Here is a 21093-nt window from a genome sequence, read left to right as displayed (position 1 = left end):
ATAGGAACTATTGCTAGTTGATAACAGTTAAAATTGCAATGTGTCTGATCTCAATGGTCAATATCCTCCCCAGCGTGGAATGTCGAATAAGACATGCACGTGTAGATGACGATAAAAAGCGCGCAACAAAGCAACAACCATAATTATTGAGTTAAGCGCACACGTGCTTCAAAACAAGAATATTATGGGGACGAGAGCTTGGCGCCAATTAATTTCATTCCAACAAGCCCCCCTTGTAGCCCTTGCAACGCGCGGCGCTTTCGGATTTAGCAGTCATACATTGGACAGGGGCCTTTATCTTAGTGCCAAACCTTGTTTTCCCCCGGTCCCAAGGCACTTGGTGCTTCATCTTTGTGTGAGAGATGCTGATGCCAAGAACCCCCTCCCCCTCGTAGAGTGGTCATCCAGCCACGATCCCATGACGAAACTTGCCAAGTCCGGGTGCTACTTAAGAATCTGAGTGGCCACTTTATGTTTCCTTTGCTAAACATCCCATCTCTCCAGTCTTCTCACCATGATCTTCTCCCGTATATCTCTCCTCTCGTTGTTATCGGGCGCACTGGCCAGTGCCGTCCCCCAAGGAGCGAATACCTGGAAAACCTTACCTTCTATCCCCATTGCGCCCCGGCAAGAACATGGCGTCGTAGCACTCTCGGAAAAGACCCTTGCAATCATCGGTGGAATCGTTCCCAACCGCGAAGCCAATGGCTATGAGACGACTGCTCTTATGCAATTCTTCAACACACGCTCGAATTCATGGCGTCGATACGTCACTGAGGCGCCCGTGAAAGTTAATCATCCCAATGTCGCTGCAGTCAATGGCAAGATCTACCTCCTCGGCGGACTTTCAGATATCGACAATGGCGCTTGGCGAGCATTTTCAGACTCATGGGTATACAATCCCGACGTCGACGAGTGGACGGAGCTCGACCCGGTCCCCGAGAGCGAAGAACGAGGAAGTGCGGCGATTGGTGTTTATGGAAATATCATCTACATGGCTGGAGGTATGCGCACCTTGGAGCCAACTGGACCAGGCGGAGAACAAGATACAGTCGACTTCGTCTCTGCCTTCAACACCAAGACTTCACAATGGATCGATCTCCCTTCAGCAGCAGAGAAGCTCCCCGAAGGTCGCGATCACGCAGCAGCCTCCATCGTCGGAACCAAGTTCTACGTTCTCGGCGGTCGTCTCCGCGGCCAACGCAACGTAAAAGACACAGTTTTCATCCTCGACCTAGAAAACCTAGAAGCTGGCTGGACGACCAGCGAGGGCAGAATGCCTACGCCGCGCGGTGGTGCAGTTTCCGGTACAATCGGCACCAAAGTCTACGTTTTAGGCGGCGAAGGAAACACAGCGCCCGAGTCGGAGGGCATGTTTGACCAGATTGAGGCCTTTGATACAAAGACCGGGAAGTGGGAGGAGCTCGGTACGATGAACTTGCCAAGACATGGAGGTGCGGCTGTTGCGATTAAGGGTGGCATTTACCTTCCAGGTGGAGGCATTACGGAGGGAGGTTCTCCGGTTGATACCCTGGATGTCTACTGGCCTTAGCCAGGCATTCACTGTTTTTTTATATGTGTATATCTAGCGTTTAATGATTAATGACTCTTGACTTTATTCCTCCTAGTGATTTCGGGTTCCGAGTGATGTTTCTTACAGGTCAATGTTCACGTAAGCCACGAGCGTAAGCAGAATTGTCGATCCAGGTAAGTAAGCTTATCCTTCCTATAGTGCTTAAAAGAATTCGATGCTCTTCGTCTCGCATAAGATGTATAACTTGGGAGTCGAATAACAAAAGCCAGCTGAAATTCCTCTTTCATCAAGAGTAGTGATATAAGCTAGGATAAACAAAAATCTACTTTTAAAATTAATACAGCAAAAAGTTCTTGTGCCCAAGTTAATCAGATATCGAAAACGACTCACGGAAATAACTTATCTGACGATCCGGGAGTTTAGTAGCCCTGCCATCGACCGTACATCTAGTTGGGCAGAGCTTTTTCTCCTTTTGTTTGGTTCTGCACTTGTTAAGCTATCGATGGCGCATGGTCCACCGGCACGCACGCCTGGGACTCTTAGGACCTACGTACCCTTTCCCTGCGACTTCATTTGTATTTATATTCTCAATTTCGATGGATATGAATAGTATATCACACATTTAGTAATACTTGACACTGTGAACGCAAGAAGAAGGGTCTCACGTCCATTGGCTGAGTCTGGCATCGGTATTGCAAGTAGTAACTATTGCATCCTGAGATTCATAACCAGTGATAGTAAAAAAGGGCTTAGATATCTTATTTGATGTAAGAGCGTTAGTTGAGGCTTTGTAGATGTTGTGTTTAGTCCAAATGTGCTATTCCTCCCCCAATTCCACGTGAACCACTACTATCAAACAGCTGCCCCAGCATAACTTAGAGCCTACTGCAGCACCAAGATGCATAATAATGAGTGAAAGGGATAGGGCTGCAGTTGGTTCCCTTTCTATAGCAATTACCGAAATTGCCTCCAGTAGTATAAGCAATCGATGGGTTGTTGTTGTCGCATCGAAGACCGTAACCAGAAGGCCAGCCACCATCAACATCGCAAATATCTCCCTCGTTGCGCGAGTAAGAGATCATGCCACAGTCGTTAGCGTAGATGGTTGCGTGCAGGTCACCGCAACTAGGGCCGCCTCTGGGATCGCCCAGTGTGCATGTCTGCCAGGTGCCAACTGCAACTTCGCCGTCTCTGCATCCTGTTCGGAGAGCCGAGGAAGAGGCGACCAGACTGAGAGAGAGAAGGAGGGTGCTTGAGACGTGCATTGTGTATATCGTAGTCCTATGAGTTATTAGCATGCAAAGTCTTATCACAGGTTGTGCCAAAGGTTGGGTCCGCTAAGGACTTACCGATGTCAGGCGACAAGATTTGATACAATCTTTCTTGGTAATTGCTGAGGGAGTGAGGGAACTGAGTTGGGAAGACAGCTAGGTAAAGCGAGGCTTTATATAGAAGAGCTCATGCGGATATGCATGGAGAAACGCCCACCATAAAACCAGCCTATTCATTGATCTAGATCTGACCAAAGTTCCAAAAGTAATTTCCCAAAATGCTCAACAGCACAGAAAGTACGGACAACATTGCTTCATCGAGAAGATTGCATTTTTAACGGAATATGGCACCGAGCTGCGTGGTCGAGGATTGGCTCTGCCAGGGATCACCAGAGCGTCAAGAGTAGATTTTGCACCAACCACGACGAAAATCTTGGTACTATATGAGAGTCTACCATCACTGATTGGCTATTTAAAGTTCAAAGGTAATCTTGGATGCATCGATGCTGGCTCGTGATGTCTGCTATGCCCGCTTACGCACAGGGCAATATTTTCAGCTCTGCTGAGAAATACATCCCGATTGGACAAGAGATTGATACCCCGGATCATGAAGCTGACACACATCAGTTAATGAATCAGAGGAATTGATCCGAATGATCACGAGAGGGTAAGAATGTTTTCGTCGTACACATTTCTGGGTACGGTCCTCACAGTCCCCAACTACATTTGCACATTTCAACAAACACCAATACTAAAAGATATACCGCCGAGCACAAAATTTCTGGTCGACTGATGAATGAGCACTTTCCTCTCCTGGATCAAAGCCCGGTAGGAGCTTTTAAGCTTATGTTTTGATCGCCGCTTATTGTCCAGGGGCGTAGCACAATGTCCCAGCTCTTGCTTACTGATCAATTCCGAGCATGCCGGGTTTAATTTTATGAAACCTTACACTTTTTGGCCGTGCCTTTGATTTGTACCGCGCTGGGCTCGATGCTGTACATTCTGGGCTTACAATCGTTGAGTCGGTAGCTGGGGTTTAAGTGGCTACCGCACTATCAAGAGATTGGAGACAGTCGCCATCTACAATGCCGCCGTCTCCTAGAATCTTGAAGGTAAGGGCGGTGGTAGCTTCACGTTCTCATCCTAAATCATCTGGTGCGAAGCCATGAATGGGAAATAGGAAGAGACATTATCTCAAGCAGATTTAAAGAGAAGCTAGTAAGCCCAAGTCCATAAGAGAGCATTCCTCTTTCTCACTCCATCGCTGTTACTGGCAAGATCCGGTCACATGCTTAAAATACTTGCCTGGCTTCACTTCCATACACAGAATCAAATACACGCCAACATCAACTTGTCTTATCCACAACCCCATAACCGAACTTTCCAAACCATTCTGAAGCAGACAACATTAACCATTTCACACAAGCCTAAAAGTCTCCCAGTCAAGATTCATGCTTCCTGAAGTTTCAGGAGGAAGTCCCATAAATCCGTCAATAAACACAGGCCCAAGCACCTGATAGTCCTCGCCGACCTTCCGCAGCGCCATTGGAACTGGAATACCTTTGATTAGGGAGATAGTGTCTCCTTGTCTTATTGAAAATTGGACCTGATCCAATCAAGCCATTGTCTGAAACAATCAAGCCTCGCCTTCCCGCTATTCGATTGCAGGTATCTAGGAAAAGCTTGCTGCAGCCTTCACTCTGGCAGATAGCCTCCAATGCCCTTGTTGCAGCTGTTGCAACAGCTGCAGTATCTTCCGGCACGCTATCCACTTCGATACCCAGTTGTGTTATTATCTCAAACATACGTCTGAAAGTATCTTCTTGTTCCGAGGTAATTTCAGAGCGAAGTATAGGCCGACCGGTCAGTGTGAGCATGATCGTCCATGGTACAGAGTCATGCAATCTGAAAATGAGTATATCCTTCCTGATACGTAAAACTCATTCAGCCAGAAGCTGCACATTATGAACAAGCTTGCCATTCGTCGTCACTTGATTGCTCCGAAGTTCGTCAACCTCGCTTTCTTCTAGCGTCAGGCAGTAATCTGACATGCCTAGACATGCTGCCTCTACTGATAGGATGTTTCCAGAGACTGACTGAGCTGAATCTTGCTCATTCCATGGCCGCTTTTCCACACCATGATAGATATAGGAGTCGGGCACCCAACTCTTGTTATTTTGGCTCCAGTCAGGAACCTAGCTGGGAGCATCCGGAAGATGAGAGCCGCAATCAACAAGTAATGTAATTAGAGTGGGATTCCATTCCATCAAACCGACGAGGGCATCGCGATAAACCTGGCCAAGTGGTTTCTGATAATCAGGGGTAGGGGCTTTGCGCCTAGCTGTCGCAGCACGTTGTCGATCGCATATACTCGGTCGTGCGGCCATCTCGAATTACGATCTCTGATAGCCTGTGCAAGAGCAACAAGGTAATTTTGCGGTTGGATACTAATACGGCAGATCAGACTGTACATTCGAGTCTTAGAACCCTGTATGCAGTCGAAAGAACACTTTGTTAAGTTATCGGTGAAATATGAAAAAGGGATTGGCAACAAGGCCAAGAAAAGAAGCTGAAGGCCACCGATGAAACTCGTGATGAAGATGAGGCGGAAAACCACTGCTCCATGATAAATACCCAGGGTCAGCCGAACGAAGGGTTTGGACCGGAAAACTTTGTCTGTCACTAAGGCCTGAACACAATCATGGACTGAACAGCTGCTATCCTGCACACTACTGTGCCTATAGCTACTCCGCCTGGAATGACGTGGAATAGTCTGCCAGACATCGAAAAGAGCTTGCCACTTTTTGAAGGAGTCTGAGTGGGATACGTCATCATGTACTCGTCGCTGAATCTCGCTGATGACACTGTTGACTGGATCAATCAATGCCTGCGTTGCCGAATGCTCGATGAATGTCAGGGCTTGATGCATGACCAGCCAGGGAATGTGCTGTTTTCCACAAATAAGAACGGGATTTGAGGCGAGCGTCATTTCCTGAGATGTCCAGGCTCGAGAAAGCCAGGCTTGGTCCAGAAGCGCATGAATCACATCCTGGCTGACAAACGGAAGGCTAGACAATTGATCTGCCATAGTCAGTTTCAAGCATGCTCAAATAAGGGGCCTCACAAGGACGAACCCACCAATTCGTTCCGCGTAGATTAATCTTGCGTATGGCATGGCATGAATGATCCAAAGCAATGTATATTTCTGATATCGCTCAGTAATAAGGGGCTCAATACACAAATTTCGGAACGCAAGGGGCAATATATATCGTCCGATTTCAATAAGGCGCCTGGAAAGATTGCGTCGAGTATGACTCCGAGAGCTTGGCCATACTTTAGCAGGGAATAGACGAAATTGGGAGATGGCGCCGATATACTCAGCAGCCTGATCAGTTTTCGTATTCCCGACACCCAGCCAAACATAAACAATTTCTGCCAATGTGTAGATCCTGCCCATCAACATAATTTGCTGTTCCTTCTCGCCGGTATCCTCCTGGTTGATGCAGATTGCATCAACCCAGACTGTCAGTGACTGGCACGATTCTCGAAGTGACGTCAATGCCTCATAACAGGATTGTGTGATGTTGATATCGCAACCGTTGCAGGCAATCTTATGGTAAGAACCTTGGCCCCAGACATACGAAAGCGCAGTGAACTTGGGTAGAGCCCGTAGATCAACTGTGCGTAATGTGCCTGTGAGCCGATCACTATCGGCTGGATCACTCTTGTGAACATCAAGCACTCGTATGTACTGAGAACCTTGAGCTAGAGGGAGATTATCGTAAACTTGTCTTGCTGTGAAGGGGCCTATATTAGGCAGGATGCTGCAGTTTCTACTAGGCATTGGAAAGACTGAATTGAATGGAGAAAGAAATTGCACGGGAGGGAGATTGAAGCTGAATAAAACAAGAAGGGGTTGAAAAGCAAGCCAAGTCAGCCGCACAAGGCTAACAGACTGCGCCTTTGCTTATCCTGCATGTGCTGCAGACAAGCGGCTATCAAGCATACTCACTGGAGGCCTGATGCGATGTGCCCATTACTGCGACCTTGTACGTACTTGGCTGCAACGGTTTGGCACAAACGTTTTCAACATCCTGGAAAGCCTGGCGCTTATTTATTCACAGTTCGCTGGGACTTGCTGTAACTCTCCACCAAGAGCTTTTTGCTACAAAAAGAGCAACATTCCGCCACCAATCCCTCCTTTGCCAATTGCAGCTGCATTTCTTTGTGAGGCTGATTTATTGATTTTGCTATCCAATGATCTGGAGGCACCCTCAGACTTGTGCTACACCGACCATGGGCTAGATCCTCTCATGGCCAATCACCATGCCCATAAACGAAAGCGCGACATCCACGTCCTATAACACAGGCGGGGTTAGTCCTAGAATTGGAGCACTACCAGTGGTCCTGTCAATAGGCATCGCTGCTTGTCTCATCCCGTACTTACTTAGCCTACCGCCCGAATCCTAAGCCGCTCTTTCAGCAGCGGCTTGGCCTAAAGTAGTATGAAATCAGTTCTTACGATGGAAATAGATTTTATTATGCTTGAGTTTCGTCTCCGAGTATTTGTTATCAATTCTATTTTTCGGGAATTCGGGATATAGATCAGATCAGGCCTCAACACCTGATTTAGCCAGGTCAAAATTACACGCGTCATACTCCCACTGCGTCTCAAAGCCTAGCTTTTCATAGAACCCCCGTATAGCAACAGCATCAATGAAAATTCCCTTCATGCCTCTCTGTTTCAGATTCTCCATCGCTTTGACAACGAGTGCTAAACCGACGCCCTTTCCTCTCTCAGCCTCATCGACTCCGACCGCAGCGATGAGACCAGTCTTTTCCCCAGAAGGAAGAAGAGGAAGAAATGCGAAGAAATCGCCGGCTGAAGACCCAAAAGAGCACATGAGGGTCCAGCCAATCTGCTTGTTGGTGTCGGGGTCAATGGCGACCATTACTTCGTGATGTTGGCCTCGTGCTGCGAGGGCTCTGTAAATGCCGCCCCAGGTCTGAATGAGTGAGTCAGATTATGTGAATGTGGCAAATGAAAACTACTTACGAATAGCTCGTTTTGTTTGGCCATGCATTCCTCGTACAGTTCTGGCGACCATGGAGTGAATTTGATATTTGTCTTTGAGACTCGCTCCATTGCCTCAGGCGGTGCGATCTCGGCCTGGATGTCCTTGTAAAGGTCTCGAACAGTATCAGTAGTTTCGTATGTGCCTGGTTAGTCAGTTAGTAGATGACCATAGTTCTCTTGGATGGACCGCTGACCTCTATGAGAGAGGAACTCTTTTGCTTCGGGTACGATACTGGTTGGCACTCGGTACCAAAACCTCGGGAATATGGACCCCATCGCTAAAGAGTTCAACTCCTGACCTGCGACCTTCGCTGCGTCTTTCAGTCCAGCCTTTCCTTTTTCTAGAAGCGCATTGCCGAGTCCTTTATGACGGTATTCGGGTAAGACTCCGATGGCCGCGATGTTTCCGGAGTTCCCGCTCTTGGAATAGTATGACAGGCAGAACCCATGCTCGTGAATCCAGTGCTGGCCCTTTAAGCCAAACAGAAGCCCTGCGAACCGCTCTTGCTCAATGGGCCAGTCTGGGAAGATGATGTGCCACAACTGCCAAGCTTGTTGGATATCTTCCTCTGAGCTCGTGAGCTCGCGTAAATCGTACTGAATCGCACCAACAGGTCCGTGCCCTTTGCTCTTTTGTTCTGTCATATCCAGTACCAAGACTCAGAGAATGGGTTTTATGGTGTGTTTTGAGTCTTGATGTGATGTGATGGAGGTTGTTGGTGCGAAGGATCAGCGAAGGATGATAAACGCCTCAAAACACGTGAGCTGACTGAAAGGTGCGGAGTTATGCAAGGCTCCGAGAATCTATGCCAAGGAAGGAAGCCGCAGTTGAATCCTACAAGATATGGCTTGTTTACAAATTTACTAGTGCGGCATAGGGAATAAACTCTATAAATCATCTAGGATATATCCTTCCACTCCCCCCGCCCCCAAACTAGACTACTCCCCTCTAAGCACTCTCCCATTCACATCTACTCACTTCCAGTTGCACGGCGCGGTCCTCTACTCATCTTAGCCTCATCCTTAGCCCTCTCAATCACATCTTCCCAATTCGGCGGTTTGCTTTGAAGGTCCTGTCCAGCAGCCTCCGCATCAAAACCAAACTGCAACAGCGCATCTTCGCTGCACCACTCTCCTGTAGCCATAAGTCCAACTGGAATTTTACCCTCCGTGTCTCTATCAGCAACTTCCCCAGCGTCTTTTCTACCTTCGGGAACGACGTATCCAGCTGGGACAGTTATAGCGGGAAGACCACAGAAGTTAGCAAGCCAGACGTATTCCATGCTTTGAAGCGTATAGTTTCCGTCGTTAACACCATAGGATAACTCGGACTTTCCTCCGCGGATAGGTGCACCGGCGCAAGCGGTAGTGGGGGTTACGATAAGCATGCCAGGGTATGTCTTCCAAAGATACGAAAGATGCTGCATCAACATTCCTCTCAACTTCTGAGCCAACAAATAATCCGTCGAAGGTGTAGTCCTTCCCAATGCAAGCAGAATCTTGTTAGCAGGCGTCAAACCCTTGGTGTCATAGAGTAATGTCGAAGCATCAGTCAGAACGGTAAGTGCATGCGCCATCTGACCCTCGGCAGGGAAAGGAATTTCAATCGGGACGAGGGTGTATCCATGCTTAGCAGCCAAAGACTCAACAAGCCCGCGAACCAACGATTGAACACTCGGTGTAGCGCGCGAGATCCATGCGTCGAAGATACCGAGGACTTTCGTAACAGGCGGTGAAGGCTGCAGAGCCAATGGTGGAAATTGTGTTGAAGGATGAGGTTCAGCGATGGCTTCGTACGCAGCTGCCAACGACTGCATATCAACAGCCAAAGGTCCTTGAACAGCACATGTCGGTGAGTGGTTCGCACCAGGCCAAGAAGCAAGTCTGTTATGCGTAGGTTTCAACCCAAACACGGAGCAAAACGATCCAGGAATGCGAATACTGCCACCGCCATCACTGCCCAACGCGAGCGGAATAAGTCCAGAACCGACAGCGTACGCAGGGCCAGAAGAGCTTCCGCCGGTGTAATAGCCTGAATTGAAGGGGTTACGCGGCGTTCCTTGATTGGGGTTGTTTCCGGTCGTATCTGATAAGAGTCAGTCGATTTGAGGAATAAGAATAAGAATACGGGGCTTACCTAGTCCAAACTCGTGCATAGCCAGTTTGCCAATGATGACAACACCTGCTTCCTCGAGTTTTCGTACGATCCAGCTTGTAGTTGATTCTCCATCCTTGGGGGTTTCGGTGTAATCTCTTGGAGAGCCGAGAGTGGTGGAGTAGCCGTCTAAATCATAGTCATCTTTGATAGCGGAGGGGACGCCATCGAGGGGACCGAGGGGTTGCTTATTTTTATAGCGTTCCGTTGAGGCTTCAGCGGCTCTCATGATACGCTCAATATTGAGCTCCCTCCAGCCTTGAGCGTGTCGGCCAGGTGTTGGGCCATCGGTTTCAACCAAGGGCAGAATCGCCTTGGCAACGTCAACCGGGGTAAGCTCCCCAGAGAGATAGAGAGCTCGATAATCAGCTGCCGAGTAGAATTTCGACGGATTTAATGTCTGCGAATTATTTGCCTGCTGCAGAGCCGAGATCTGAACCCTCTCGCCGCGTTCTTTAGCCTCAGCTTCAGAAAGCGCGATCGGCACGACAGTTGGATCGTAGCGAGGCTCGAAATGCTCAAGATAAGTCCGGATCTTCCGGAGCGAAGCGAAACCCGCATTAGCCCAAGCAGTCTCACGAATAAACCGAATCCATTCCATCCTACACCATTAGCAACTCAAAACTTCTCATGCCATTCATAAAAACTTACAAAAAAGCAGCAGCAACGAGAAGAGGTCCTCTCAAGACCGGATTCCTATTCCGTTCAATAGCATAGGGCACATGAGGTCTGCGATAAGCAAAAAACGTCAGCACATGATTCGCCCATCACGCAATGTCATGCTTACCCCTCCTGGGGCTCAGGATAGTTAAAGAACCGCCTCTCATTATTGAAATTATTCATTTTTGAAGAGTGATGACGATGAGAAACTGACAAGGTTTGAAGTTGATGCAGGAATTCGGGGAATTTAAACTCTCGGATAAGGCGGCCACCGCGGAGACCGGTTTAGCGGTGTTAGTCATGGATCTACTGTACGTACTTCGGAGTCTCGGGACGCGTGATCTGATCTGATCTGCGTGGAGAATACGAGTGACGAATTACATGCCGAGGATTGGGGGCGAGTTGTATCAGAGGCTTAAAGCAGGATTTGCTATTGAAACGTATGGCTTAATATAGGCAGCCACCAGCGTATATCCCATCCAACCACTCAATTATTGAAAACCTTGTCGTTGATGGCAACGACCAAAGCTGCGTAATCCTGATTATCCAAGTAATCAATGTAAACAACGTTGGGGAACGATTTATCACTGACTTCAGGCAGAAGTCGCGTGAAGAGCTCTTTGTTGCAGGTATAAGCCAGCTTCTTAATCGGCTTCAAAGACCTCGGTGCAACCTTAACGAAAGTGACGACATCGCCATCCCATTGAGGCGCCTGCTGGGTCAGCGTCCAAGACAACAGGAAAAGGCGTTTATCCTTGGCGGACATGTGACCTTTCATCTTCTCAAGCTGATCATTAACCATAACGACAGCGTCGTCTTTGTTGGAGTACTCGTTGCGAACATTCATCGCTTCGTACTTGTAGAATCCCTTGTGTGCATAGTCGCCAATGTCGAGGTCCCACTGCTCCATGACGCAGACAACGGCTGCCTTGCCGTTACCAATAAAATCATCAAGCTTCAACTGAGTCAGGTTCTTGGCCTTGTTCTTGTCCTCGACAATGAACAAGTGGTTCAGCTTGAGAAGCTCTTTCATGAGATTGTGCCATTCCTGCTTGGTAAACTCTCGCCATTCGTCGGTGTCGGTTTGAAGAGAGTGCGAAAAGTTCAGGATGATCAGTTCGCCGTTCTTCTTGGTGAATTCGTTGACTGCAGAAATGATGTCAGAAATCGATTCACCACGACCTCCAACCTTGCCGGTATAATGGCCGGTCCACAGATGGCCACCCGAGTACTGAGGCCGAAGATCAAAGTATCGAGCACCATGCGCAAGCTGTCCCAGGACCGAGACAGACTGGCACAGAACGTACGGGTCAATGACACCGCCAGGGACATCACAGTGAGATACAGTCGACATGCCAGAGTCATGAGTACCCAGCATGCAAATCTGCGACAAAGGACGATGGCCCAGGATGTTCCTGTTCTTCTGCATCCAATCTGTAGGCGGGTTCGAAGAGTGAAAGTTTCCCTCCTTTCCTGAGAGTACAAACGTGACGCACTCGTCGTGCTGCCATCCCAATTCGATCTTGGAGCCGCGAGGATTGTTCAGCGCCTCCAGGCCGTCGAGCTGGATCCAGATGTTGGCGGGTTTATCGCGAACGTGGATTGAAAATGTCGCCTTGGTGCCCTCCAAGCTGTATGTGACGGATCCACTAGTATCCCCACGCTTCTTGAGAACGCCATGGTCAAACTCAACATAAGTGCTGGGAACTTTGCCTTAGATATGGTCAGATCTCAATTTATGTCTCAAAGTCTGGTCGATTTACCTGCATCGATCGACTCCGGGAAGCTCCAGGCCTCCATCTGATAGCTATTCTGCTGAGTCCGCTTCCATTTGTACGGCGTGCCGTTGACGAGGTTGATATAGCCGCCTTCGCCCATTTTATCTGTAGATTTCGATGGCAGTAGATGGTTTGAAGATGTCTAGGGATGATCAAAGCGGAGTAATGTGACTATTTGTATGTCCTCAACATTTTCTGGGTCTAGACCCTTGTTGTTTCAGCTCACTAGTGCCCAGCTGAAAACGTCTTGGCATTTCTCGGAGGCCACCTTATCCCCTGGCCATTTAATGACTTTGGTGAATGCAGATCTTGGAGACTCAACTACCGGCAAGCTACGCTTCAATGTTTCGCGCTATTTGACGGGGAGAGATCTGGGGGGTCAGTGGCGTCACCCAGATGAAGAGGAGACTGCCAAGGCAAATATCCTCCGAGCAAATTCGACGCTCTGGTTTGCTGTTTTTCTTACTGTGTTCCCTACCGCTGAAATGCCTATAAGATCGCGTGCTTGATAACTACCATATGGTGAGGTATAGGGTAGTTAACCAAGTTCTGCATGAAGCTCTCAGCGACAAGTCTAAATTGCAAATAACACGTCTGGCTCACAACTTTAGGGTAGTCAATTATCATTTCATTGATACATTGATACATGATCTCAATTGGCCAAGATGCGATTCGCGACGAGTATATCATTACAGAGGAGATACATAGATTATGTCTGTCTCTCCTACACCATGAAGAACCTCGTTGTTACGATTTTCCTGACTCATTGACTCTCATGATCTCGACGTAATTGACAACGCCAACGTTAAAAATTGCCAAAACACGTCGCTTATCAGCAATCCAAATGCTAGCAATCGAAAAAATCAAGAAATCAATTCTATCTACTCATCATCTCTTAGATGAGTACCCCCCCACGAGTCCAACTAGGCCTCTAATCATACTGTGTTTCTAGAGACCTGCCGTTCTAGCAGTTTGCAACAGCTTACAACGTCGTCAGGGCCGACATTATTTGCAACCAGCTAACCAAGTGTTTGTATACCTTTGTGCGTTGGAGATGAAGCCTCATTTGACTCTTCAACCTTACCACATTTCCCCGTTGCGACAGTCTACAAATTGTCGACCCCCTTTCGTATCTTTTTCGGTCCCCTGCTACGGCTGACGATGCCGCGCACATAACAAAACCAAATTTCCCAAGTGGAACCTCATAGCGGCGTCCTCTTAAAAACCTCCTATCCCCTGGTAGCCCCCCGAGACTATTGAATGTGGCGTCGATTAGCTAGAAACTATCACCAATGATAGCCCTCATGGACCAGATTCGATCCAGGAACTACTGGGTCTAGATCGGAAGATCGCCACTATTTACTTAGGACCAAGCCCATCCCCAGGCCAAGACTTGTTTTTCCCCGTTCTGTCTCATCAAGCTGTCTGTCTCTCGTTAACATTCGCTCAGCTGTTATCATGCGTGTTTTATCTCTTGCCCTGGCCCTTTTTGCGGCTGATATGGTCGTTGAAGCTGGAGTTTGCAAGCCCGCTCGTGAGTACCTAGGCATATATAGGAGGACTCTTGGATACTGACAAATTGCCTAGGTACAACTACAGCCGCAACTTCAATTGCTGAATCGACTACCGCCACCTCTGAGACTTCTGTCGTTGAGTCGTTGACCTCTGCAACTGAGACTTTGAGCACCGACTTGAGTGAGACCTTGACGGCTTCTACCACTGAGGCTGAAACTACTTCGACTGAAGCTGTTCCCACTACCACGACCGAGGTTACAGTCACTACTGAGGCTTCTACCACCGAGACCGCTACCACCACTGAGGCCGCTTCGACCTCCACCGAGGAAGCTTCCACTACAACCACCGCCGGCCCATCTTACACACCCGGCTCCATTGTCGGCACTGGACCCGCCGCTGGCCTCACCCTCCACGGCACCGACACTCGATTCGTCGCCCTATCCTTCACACCATCAGACTCAACCCAGACCCTGATCTTCACCCTCGCAGCCAACGGCCAGCTCGCCACAGGCACCAACAACAACTACCTATGCTTGAACTACAAGCCTTCGGGCGTGCTTGGGCCGCTTGTCCTGTGCCCCTTTGATAACTTCCAGAACGCTCCCTTGAAATGCACAAGGGCGGCCAGCGGCACCCTTTCTTGCACTGCGCCGAATGGATCATGCCAGTCGAATGGAAATTGCGCGCGACCTAACAATGCGATCTCGTTCTCTCAGTTCTACGTAGATGGTTCTCAGAACGGCTATTTTGGTGATGCTAGTGGGGACTTTGGATCGGGCTATACTGCCATTGATGTGATCCTGGCAGAGTAATGTGGAGGTTTGAGCTGAGGCATTGAAATTACGCAGTTGAGCCTCCTTTATTTAGATACTAATTTTATACAAATATGCAAAACAGTACTATAGTTCTTGTATATATCTTCAACATCCTACCTTGCAGTTTGCTAACTCCAAGATTGCCAACCTCTGACTCTCATCATGACTCATCTCATTATAAAAGAAGGCGAGGAGACTATATCAAATGCGCACGCTGAAATGTGACCACTTTTGGTTTTCTAAAGTCCATCCTGTATCGTCTGAAATGAACATCCAGTCTTTCACCACGCTTGAGATTACTGGCATATCCGAGCATTGTACTTCAGTCCTTAGATAGCTGCCTTTTCTGAATATGATTACAAATCTAATTGACATAATCTTATGAAAGTAGTTAGATCCCGGTTCTGGACAGACGACATAAAGTACCAACCCGCAGCAGGCCATCTCTTGCATTTCCTTCTCATCTGGTATCAAAGTGGCAATCGTTTCATCATCATCGCGACCAGGCCAGCCCGTCTTTAGCGCAAGTAATATGTGATGCAGCTTAAATTACAATCCTATTAGAGGCAGCTCCTTCTTGTTCTCATCTGCACCTGAAGTTGTGGAAAAGATAAAACCTGCACCAACAACAGCCCTTGCCCTACATTGCCGTAACAACTTTCGCTCGATTTCTTCATAAGGCCGGCATGAGTCATACATTTGCATCATCATGTGGGCCAGCAAGCAACTAGAAGCGTAAGTCAATCTCTGAGTGTTGGTGAAATACTGCTGGCTTGGGTCTTACCTCGACGGTAGGTCTAAAGACTCATTTAGATCTGGGTGTTGAGCATCGAACCTGCTGAAAGGATCGATAGGTCCAGTGTCGACACTACCGGTCCACTTACGAAATTCGTTCATTCTTTCACAACCGTGATTCCCAAATCGGGGAGCACGTTTTGGAGGCTGCAGTTGTATAAGTGCGAACATGGACTTGACAGTCATATAGAGTCGCTTGGTCTGCCAGCATTCCTTGGGATCACAAGGCGGCGTGGCGACGAGGAGAACGGCGAGAGGCAAGATTGGCCAGGAGATATCGGCAAGTTGAGAACAATGAGGACACTCGGTCTTGCGTTGATGTTCCACAAGTGGAAATGCTTCGAATACAGGATCTTTCAGGAGCTCTCGTACATTACAACCCCGATTATGAAACACTTCTCCAACGCGCTCTTTTACCGAGACTTTGCCTCGAGATAATCATGCTTGTACTTAACTGTGGCTTAAATTAATTCGGCTTGGCTATGCTCCGTCAAGCCCCAGCCGTAAGGACCCAACTGGGAGAGGGGCTTCGTGGACGTTGGGGGCTCAGAGTCATCGTCATGCAATCTGGCATAAGATGTCGTCGAGCCCTGGACTGTGATGATATGAGTTGAAGTCCTTGTCATTGAAGACCCGCATCTCTCATATCCGCAGTAAGTGGGAATTCTGTACTATCAGTGGTGTTGGCCAACGAGGCTATGCGTTACACGACTTCGTGCATCGCGAACAGTACGGGAGGGCTCGGTTGCGCGTTGTCTTGTGGTCGAGACATCGTGAACAAGGCTCTAAGCTTTTCGATAATTACGAGACCTTGATGGTATCGTGAGATGGAAAGGGATAAAGAGCGACTACTGATGTGTGAGTTATTCCGCCTGATGCGACTCTTGTCCTCACGCGCTGGAGAAGGGTGAAGTTAATTCATTCAAGGTCTTCAATTCAGTTTTCCAATTGGCTGTGAGAGGGTCCTTAGTGAGAAGTATTGCCATTACTCTATACTACATAACTTTGGGCGGAAACGATTATCACTGTGTAACAAAATAGAGTCCTTTTCTTAAAAGAAAAGGAAAGTTTGCTCCTATCCAGAGTGCCTCCAGGAGTATCAAAAAGGAAATTCTGATGAGACTGGGACTCGAACCCAGGAGGATTGCTCCACCAGGAATTGGTGTTAAGGTTAACCTTAACCTGGCGCCATAACCAACTCGGCCATCTCACCGATGTTATTGGATGAAAGCAATTAAGTTTTGCCAACCTATACACAGTACAAAATGTCGAGTCACTGTATAACATCTGGATCTTTCTCTATTGTGCATCACTTCTGGACTGCGACTAAAAAATACTAATGTCAATGATAATTCAGCTTGCTTTAGTCAAATAATCTTGCCTGGCTAATTACGTAGTAGTCATAGATATCGTCTTCCAGCTCAACTAGCCTGTGACCTATCGTCCCTTTGCTAAAAATGTGAGAGCACCCAATGCATACCCATCCAACCCAGTCCTGAGAGTTGGTTGAATGATCGGAGCAAACTTGGAAGAATGATTCGCAGCAATACTCTGCGCAACAGTCCCCTCCTTCTCCGCCTTATCCCAAACATCTCCATCGACGCAACCATATGTGAAAAAGCAATACGGCTTATCAACAGCAGTAGCCAAGATCGAAAAGTCCTCACTGAAAGCAAGTTTCGGCATATCCCTGTCGTATTTCCCAGGCCCTTCGCCAAAGTGCGCAGCAAATGACTCTTCCACTCTCTTAGTGACAGCTTCGTCGTTGATCGTCAAAGGAAAAGCTCGGGTTTGCTCAAAATCTGGACTTTTGAGGACGTTGGCGCAGGCGCACTCGGCTTCGATTACTGCTTTTATGCGCTTTAGGAGACGCTCGCGTGTTGCGATCGTAGTAGATCGGGTGTCGACGCCAAGAACGGCTGAGTCGGCAATGACGTTCTCAGCATCCCCAGCGTGAATACTCGTGACGGTTACCACGCTTGACTCAGCTGGGTCAACTTCGCGGCTGACGAGTGTCTGCAGCTTAAGAATAGCATTGGCGGAAATAGCGATGGGATCAATGGCAGTATGGGGCATACTCGCATGCGAACCTTTGCCGTGGATCGTGACTTTGTAGTTATCCGCGCTCGTGGCAACAAGTCCTCTTCGTGTGCCGATTGTACCAGCACGTAAAGGTCTTACATGTGCTCCCAGAACGAAGTCCGGAATTGGAACCTCGTGTTTAGTGTAAAGACCGTCGTCAACCATTGCTTGCGCGCCAGTACCGCGCTCCTCAGCAGGTTGAAAGGCCAGGACCAAAGTTCCAGCCCAGGATTCCCGGGACGAGAAAAGAGTTGCCGCAGCACCTAGTAATGTCACAATGTGCATATCATGACCGCAAGCATGCATAACAGGCTTCTCAACTCCGCTCGCAGCATGGATCATGCGTTTTGTGCTTGCATACTCTAAGCCTGTAGTCTCTTGGACTGGCAGAGCATCAATGTCTGCACGAAGTAAGACAGTGGGGCCATCGCCATTGCGGAGAACAGCAGCTAAGCCATGACCCCCAATATGAGGCTTTATGACGAGATCTTCGGGGCTAATCTCCCTAAGTCGTTGGGCGATAGTAGCCGCTGTTTCGACTTCTTGGTTGGAGAGCTCGGGGTTGCGATGAAGATGTTTGTACAACTCCTCCAACGGTTGGAGGTCAGGCCGATGCTGATCTACCAAGTCTGATAAAATTGATTTTGACATTTTGTGGTACAGATCCCTAAAGAAGTGAGGATGAGAGGAATAGGGGAGTCATATAGTGTGGAGGAGTTGTGGATTATTCATGCTGAATCCTCCGGACATTTACCCGAGTCATGCCATCCATCTTTGCTTTCACCATCGTCGCGGGGCCGAGGCTGCTACTTAAGCCAAATTCCAACAGTTTGCATAAATTCATCATGACGAAACTTTAAGGAAAGGCTAGATTTTTATTTATTGGATTAGATTGCCAAACTAAGGGTGAAGAACCGCTGTACAAATTATTTCGCGATAGTTAACGTTTCTCCCGTAAAGAAATTAACCGGTGCCCTTCCGAAGCTCTCGGGGACAGCTTCCGAGAATTTAGAATCTAGAAACGGGCGTCTAGGTGAACTATAGGCGAGTCGCCAGGGTTGTAGGAGGAAAGAGTAGAAAAATACGGTAAAACTTTATTGTAATACTAGTCAAGGCAAACATATAAGAGTTGGAACTCATGGATACAATTGAGTTAAATCAAGTCTGGAGTTAAAGCTAAGTATGTACCAGGAAGTTATACATCTAATCAAATACGGGGTGACATTGCAAAGTCGTTGACGGTGTCTCTCTCTCTATTCTGTCTTTTTCTGGACCCTTTTGCTTATAGTGCTGCATACTCAAACACAGGCTCATCAGGCTGGCAGGTAGTGTTGAGCTTGGGCATCTCTCCATCAACGAAATAGTTTTTGACAATCTCTTGCGTGCAGTTCGATGGGTGAGCCATCAGTCCGTGCTATAACTCTCAGTTAGAAAAGATTCCTCATCACTCTGGTGTGCAGGGGATACTTACACCTACACCTTCGTGAACCACGACTCGGCTTCCTCGGAATTGAGCGGACACGCCCCAGGCACTACTCAAAGGTGTAACAGGATCATATCGTCCATTAACGATAAGAAGCGGGTTTTTTGTCTTCACATTCCTCAGCTTGTTGATATCAATCTGCTCCGTCGCAGAAAACTTCCACTGCGCACAGAAAAGTCTCGCAACTGTTCCGAGATCAGAGAAAGATCCCTCAGCGCGATGAGCTTGGAAAATAGAGAATAAATCATCCTGGTCTTCAACGTGGAACGAAGAGTCGCTGCATGCAATGCCGTTGGTGGCGAACTCAGCGGCAATGTTCCACTCGCTTTCCAACGAGCTTGCATTCCTCATTTTGAACATGGCTGTGACGTTATTGTTGAAAAGACCTTCGATGCGGTTGATGATGCTGGGGTAGTTTACAGGGCTGTATAGTTCTCCAAAGATGAGGTTTTTGAAAGTGATGATGAGCAGATTCAGATCATCGCTGGGAAGATCTTCCTCATCGATGTCGCCGCCGGGGAGGGTTCCATTGAGATAACCTCCCAGCATCTCTCTAAACTCTGTGAGGAGGCTCTCGCCTGTTGTGCTGTTTCCGTGGTAGTCTGCAAGAGAGCAAAGTTCCTTTCCAGATTCAACACACTCGTCCAGAAGATTGGAAAGTGATCGCTCGGCATCTCTCATGCTGTTGATCCACGTTGTAACCGCATAGTCATCGGCTTTCAAGTTAGCATCAATCAACATGCGGCCGATACGCTCAGGGAACATGGAAGCAGTAACTTGGCCTAGGATAGTGCCATAAGAGACACCCCAGTAGTTAAGCAGAGGTCCTTGACCCAACGCATCAACAATAGAGATCATGTCCCTCGCGACAAAGGGTGTTCCAACAAAACGCCCTGTATCTTGTCGACTCTCATAGCAATTCTCCGCCAAGCTACCAGCGAGCTCCCAAGTCTGATTTCTGACAATATCCCAGGTCTCAGCCTGCGGAATTGTGTTGAACTCTCTACGACGAAGACCTTTTGCACTTGTGAGATTCGTTCCCGTGCCAAAGCCTGTTCCATTGCAGATGAACGGAATTGTACGGCCAGTTCCTCTGAATAATTGTTAGTGTTACATAACACCAAGCATAGGAAGAGGCTGAGCTTACCGGGGGTCGAATCCAATGACATCATATTGTCCGCCAAGAACTCTGTGATGCATGTCAGCATTGGACTGTAATTTTGCGGATGTAACTTACGCGGCAAGTTCCATTCCGGAATAGACGATGGCCTCGACGCCTGAACCACCGGGACCGCCGGGGTTGTACAGAACGCTGCCTAGGTAGGGCTCTTTGGAGGCTTTGGCTTTGATCAGGTCAAGTTTGATGGTTTCGCCGTTGCTTGTAGACGTATAGTCCAAAGGAACGGAGAGTCTGGCGCAGTCATAATTTCTCTGTCGCTTGTTTGTCGAATTATCTCCAAAGTCCAAGTCACATTCTGACCAGTCTATTTTGGAGCTGTTTGAGTTCTTGAGGTCATCTCTGGGTTTCAGAGCAGCGAAAACATCTTTCGGTAAAGTTGAGGCCTGTGCTGCCTGAAGAAGTAGATGGCTCAGAAAAACAGTTTGAAACTTCATGATGGAGGAATTGATACGAGAATGCGGTATGAAACATTGTAGTATTCGGGATATTCTTCATCCTATTTAAGCATAAATCTCTCGGACTTTCAGCCATCTTGTCCGTCATCGCAGCACTGCCTTGTTTGTTGATCCAAGGCTATGTTCCTCGGCAAAAGCCAAGGATTAGTCGTACGTAGAGACGGAACAGCCCAGACTCCGCTGCCCAACCAAGTCCCCATTTCCAAGACGCGTTAATCCGTGGCTCAACAGCTGAGCCTCGCTAGCGGTATATTTCGCCTGAAATGGATAGTGGACTCAGGCGTTGGCCAAGA

At 48.1% G+C, this 21093-nt stretch overlaps 10 protein-coding genes, besides 1 other annotated feature; 3 read left to right on the top strand and 7 right to left on the bottom strand.

Moving 5' to 3' along the window:
• Positions 1–514: 514 nt before the first annotated feature.
• FFUJ_03947 (uncharacterized protein) lies at positions 515–1552 on the top strand (the record flags this gene model as incomplete). Its single annotated transcript, XM_023572824.1, has 1 exon — positions 515–1552. One exon carries the CDS (start codon positions 515–517, stop codon positions 1550–1552), a length of 1038 nt encoding a protein of 345 aa, XP_023426880.1.
• Positions 1553–2409: 857 nt separating this feature from the next.
• On the bottom strand, positions 2410–2799 carry FFUJ_03948 (uncharacterized protein; the record flags this gene model as incomplete). The annotated part of the gene is made up of 1 exon (XM_023572823.1): positions 2410–2799. One exon carries the CDS (start codon positions 2797–2799, stop codon positions 2410–2412), a length of 390 nt encoding a protein of 129 aa, XP_023426879.1.
• A 2272-nt stretch (positions 2800–5071) lies between these two features.
• Positions 5072–6842, bottom strand: FFUJ_03949 (uncharacterized protein; the record flags this gene model as incomplete). XM_023572822.1 has 3 exons in its annotated part: positions 5072–5886; positions 5944–6657; positions 6818–6842. 3 exons carry the CDS (start codon positions 6840–6842, stop codon positions 5072–5074), a joined length of 1554 nt encoding a protein of 517 aa, XP_023426878.1.
• A 573-nt stretch (positions 6843–7415) lies between these two features.
• FFUJ_03950 (uncharacterized protein) lies at positions 7416–8527 on the bottom strand (the record flags this gene model as incomplete). XM_023572821.1 has 3 exons in its annotated part: positions 7416–7811; positions 7862–8025; positions 8077–8527. 3 exons carry the CDS (start codon positions 8525–8527, stop codon positions 7416–7418), a joined length of 1011 nt encoding a protein of 336 aa, XP_023426877.1.
• Positions 8528–8853: 326 nt separating this feature from the next.
• On the bottom strand, positions 8854–10880 carry FFUJ_03951 (related to amidase; the record flags this gene model as incomplete). XM_023572820.1 has 4 exons in its annotated part: positions 8854–9968; positions 10020–10639; positions 10689–10766; positions 10825–10880. The coding sequence occupies 4 exons, from the start codon at positions 10878–10880 to the stop codon at positions 8854–8856; spliced, it is 1869 nt and encodes a 622-aa protein (XP_023426876.1).
• A 304-nt stretch (positions 10881–11184) lies between these two features.
• On the bottom strand, positions 11185–12575 carry FFUJ_03952 (uncharacterized protein; the record flags this gene model as incomplete). XM_023572819.1 has 2 exons in its annotated part: positions 11185–12410; positions 12461–12575. 2 exons carry the CDS (start codon positions 12573–12575, stop codon positions 11185–11187), a joined length of 1341 nt encoding a protein of 446 aa, XP_023426875.1.
• A 1358-nt stretch (positions 12576–13933) lies between these two features.
• Positions 13934–14802, top strand: FFUJ_03953 (uncharacterized protein; the record flags this gene model as incomplete). XM_023572817.1 has 2 exons in its annotated part: positions 13934–14009; positions 14063–14802. The coding sequence occupies 2 exons, from the start codon at positions 13934–13936 to the stop codon at positions 14800–14802; spliced, it is 816 nt and encodes a 271-aa protein (XP_023426874.1).
• A 712-nt stretch (positions 14803–15514) lies between these two features.
• On the top strand, positions 15515–16038 carry FFUJ_03954 (uncharacterized protein; the record flags this gene model as incomplete). XM_023572816.1 has 2 exons in its annotated part: positions 15515–15540; positions 15660–16038. 2 exons carry the CDS (start codon positions 15515–15517, stop codon positions 16036–16038), a joined length of 405 nt encoding a protein of 134 aa, XP_023426873.1.
• A 676-nt stretch (positions 16039–16714) lies between these two features.
• Positions 16715–16813, bottom strand: a tRNA (tRNA-Leu).
• A 224-nt stretch (positions 16814–17037) lies between these two features.
• On the bottom strand, positions 17038–18333 carry FFUJ_03955 (related to hippurate hydrolase; the record flags this gene model as incomplete). Its single annotated transcript, XM_023572815.1, has 1 exon — positions 17038–18333. The coding sequence occupies one exon, from the start codon at positions 18331–18333 to the stop codon at positions 17038–17040; it is 1296 nt and encodes a 431-aa protein (XP_023426872.1).
• Positions 18334–18964: 631 nt separating this feature from the next.
• On the bottom strand, positions 18965–20779 carry FFUJ_03956 (related to hydrolases or acyltransferases (alpha/beta hydrolase superfamily); the record flags this gene model as incomplete). XM_023572814.1 has 4 exons in its annotated part: positions 18965–19096; positions 19154–20258; positions 20313–20354; positions 20403–20779. 4 exons carry the CDS (start codon positions 20777–20779, stop codon positions 18965–18967), a joined length of 1656 nt encoding a protein of 551 aa, XP_023426871.1.
• Between the last annotated feature and the right edge of the window lie 314 nt (positions 20780–21093).

The sequence above is a fragment of the Fusarium fujikuroi genome, chromosome FFUJ_chr02, assembly GCF_900079805.1.
Source record: "Fusarium fujikuroi IMI 58289 draft genome, chromosome FFUJ_chr02".
In the NCBI taxonomy this organism is placed as follows: Eukaryota; Fungi; Ascomycota; class Sordariomycetes; order Hypocreales; family Nectriaceae; genus Fusarium; species Fusarium fujikuroi.
This window is presented reverse-complemented; position numbering and strand designations above follow the sequence as displayed.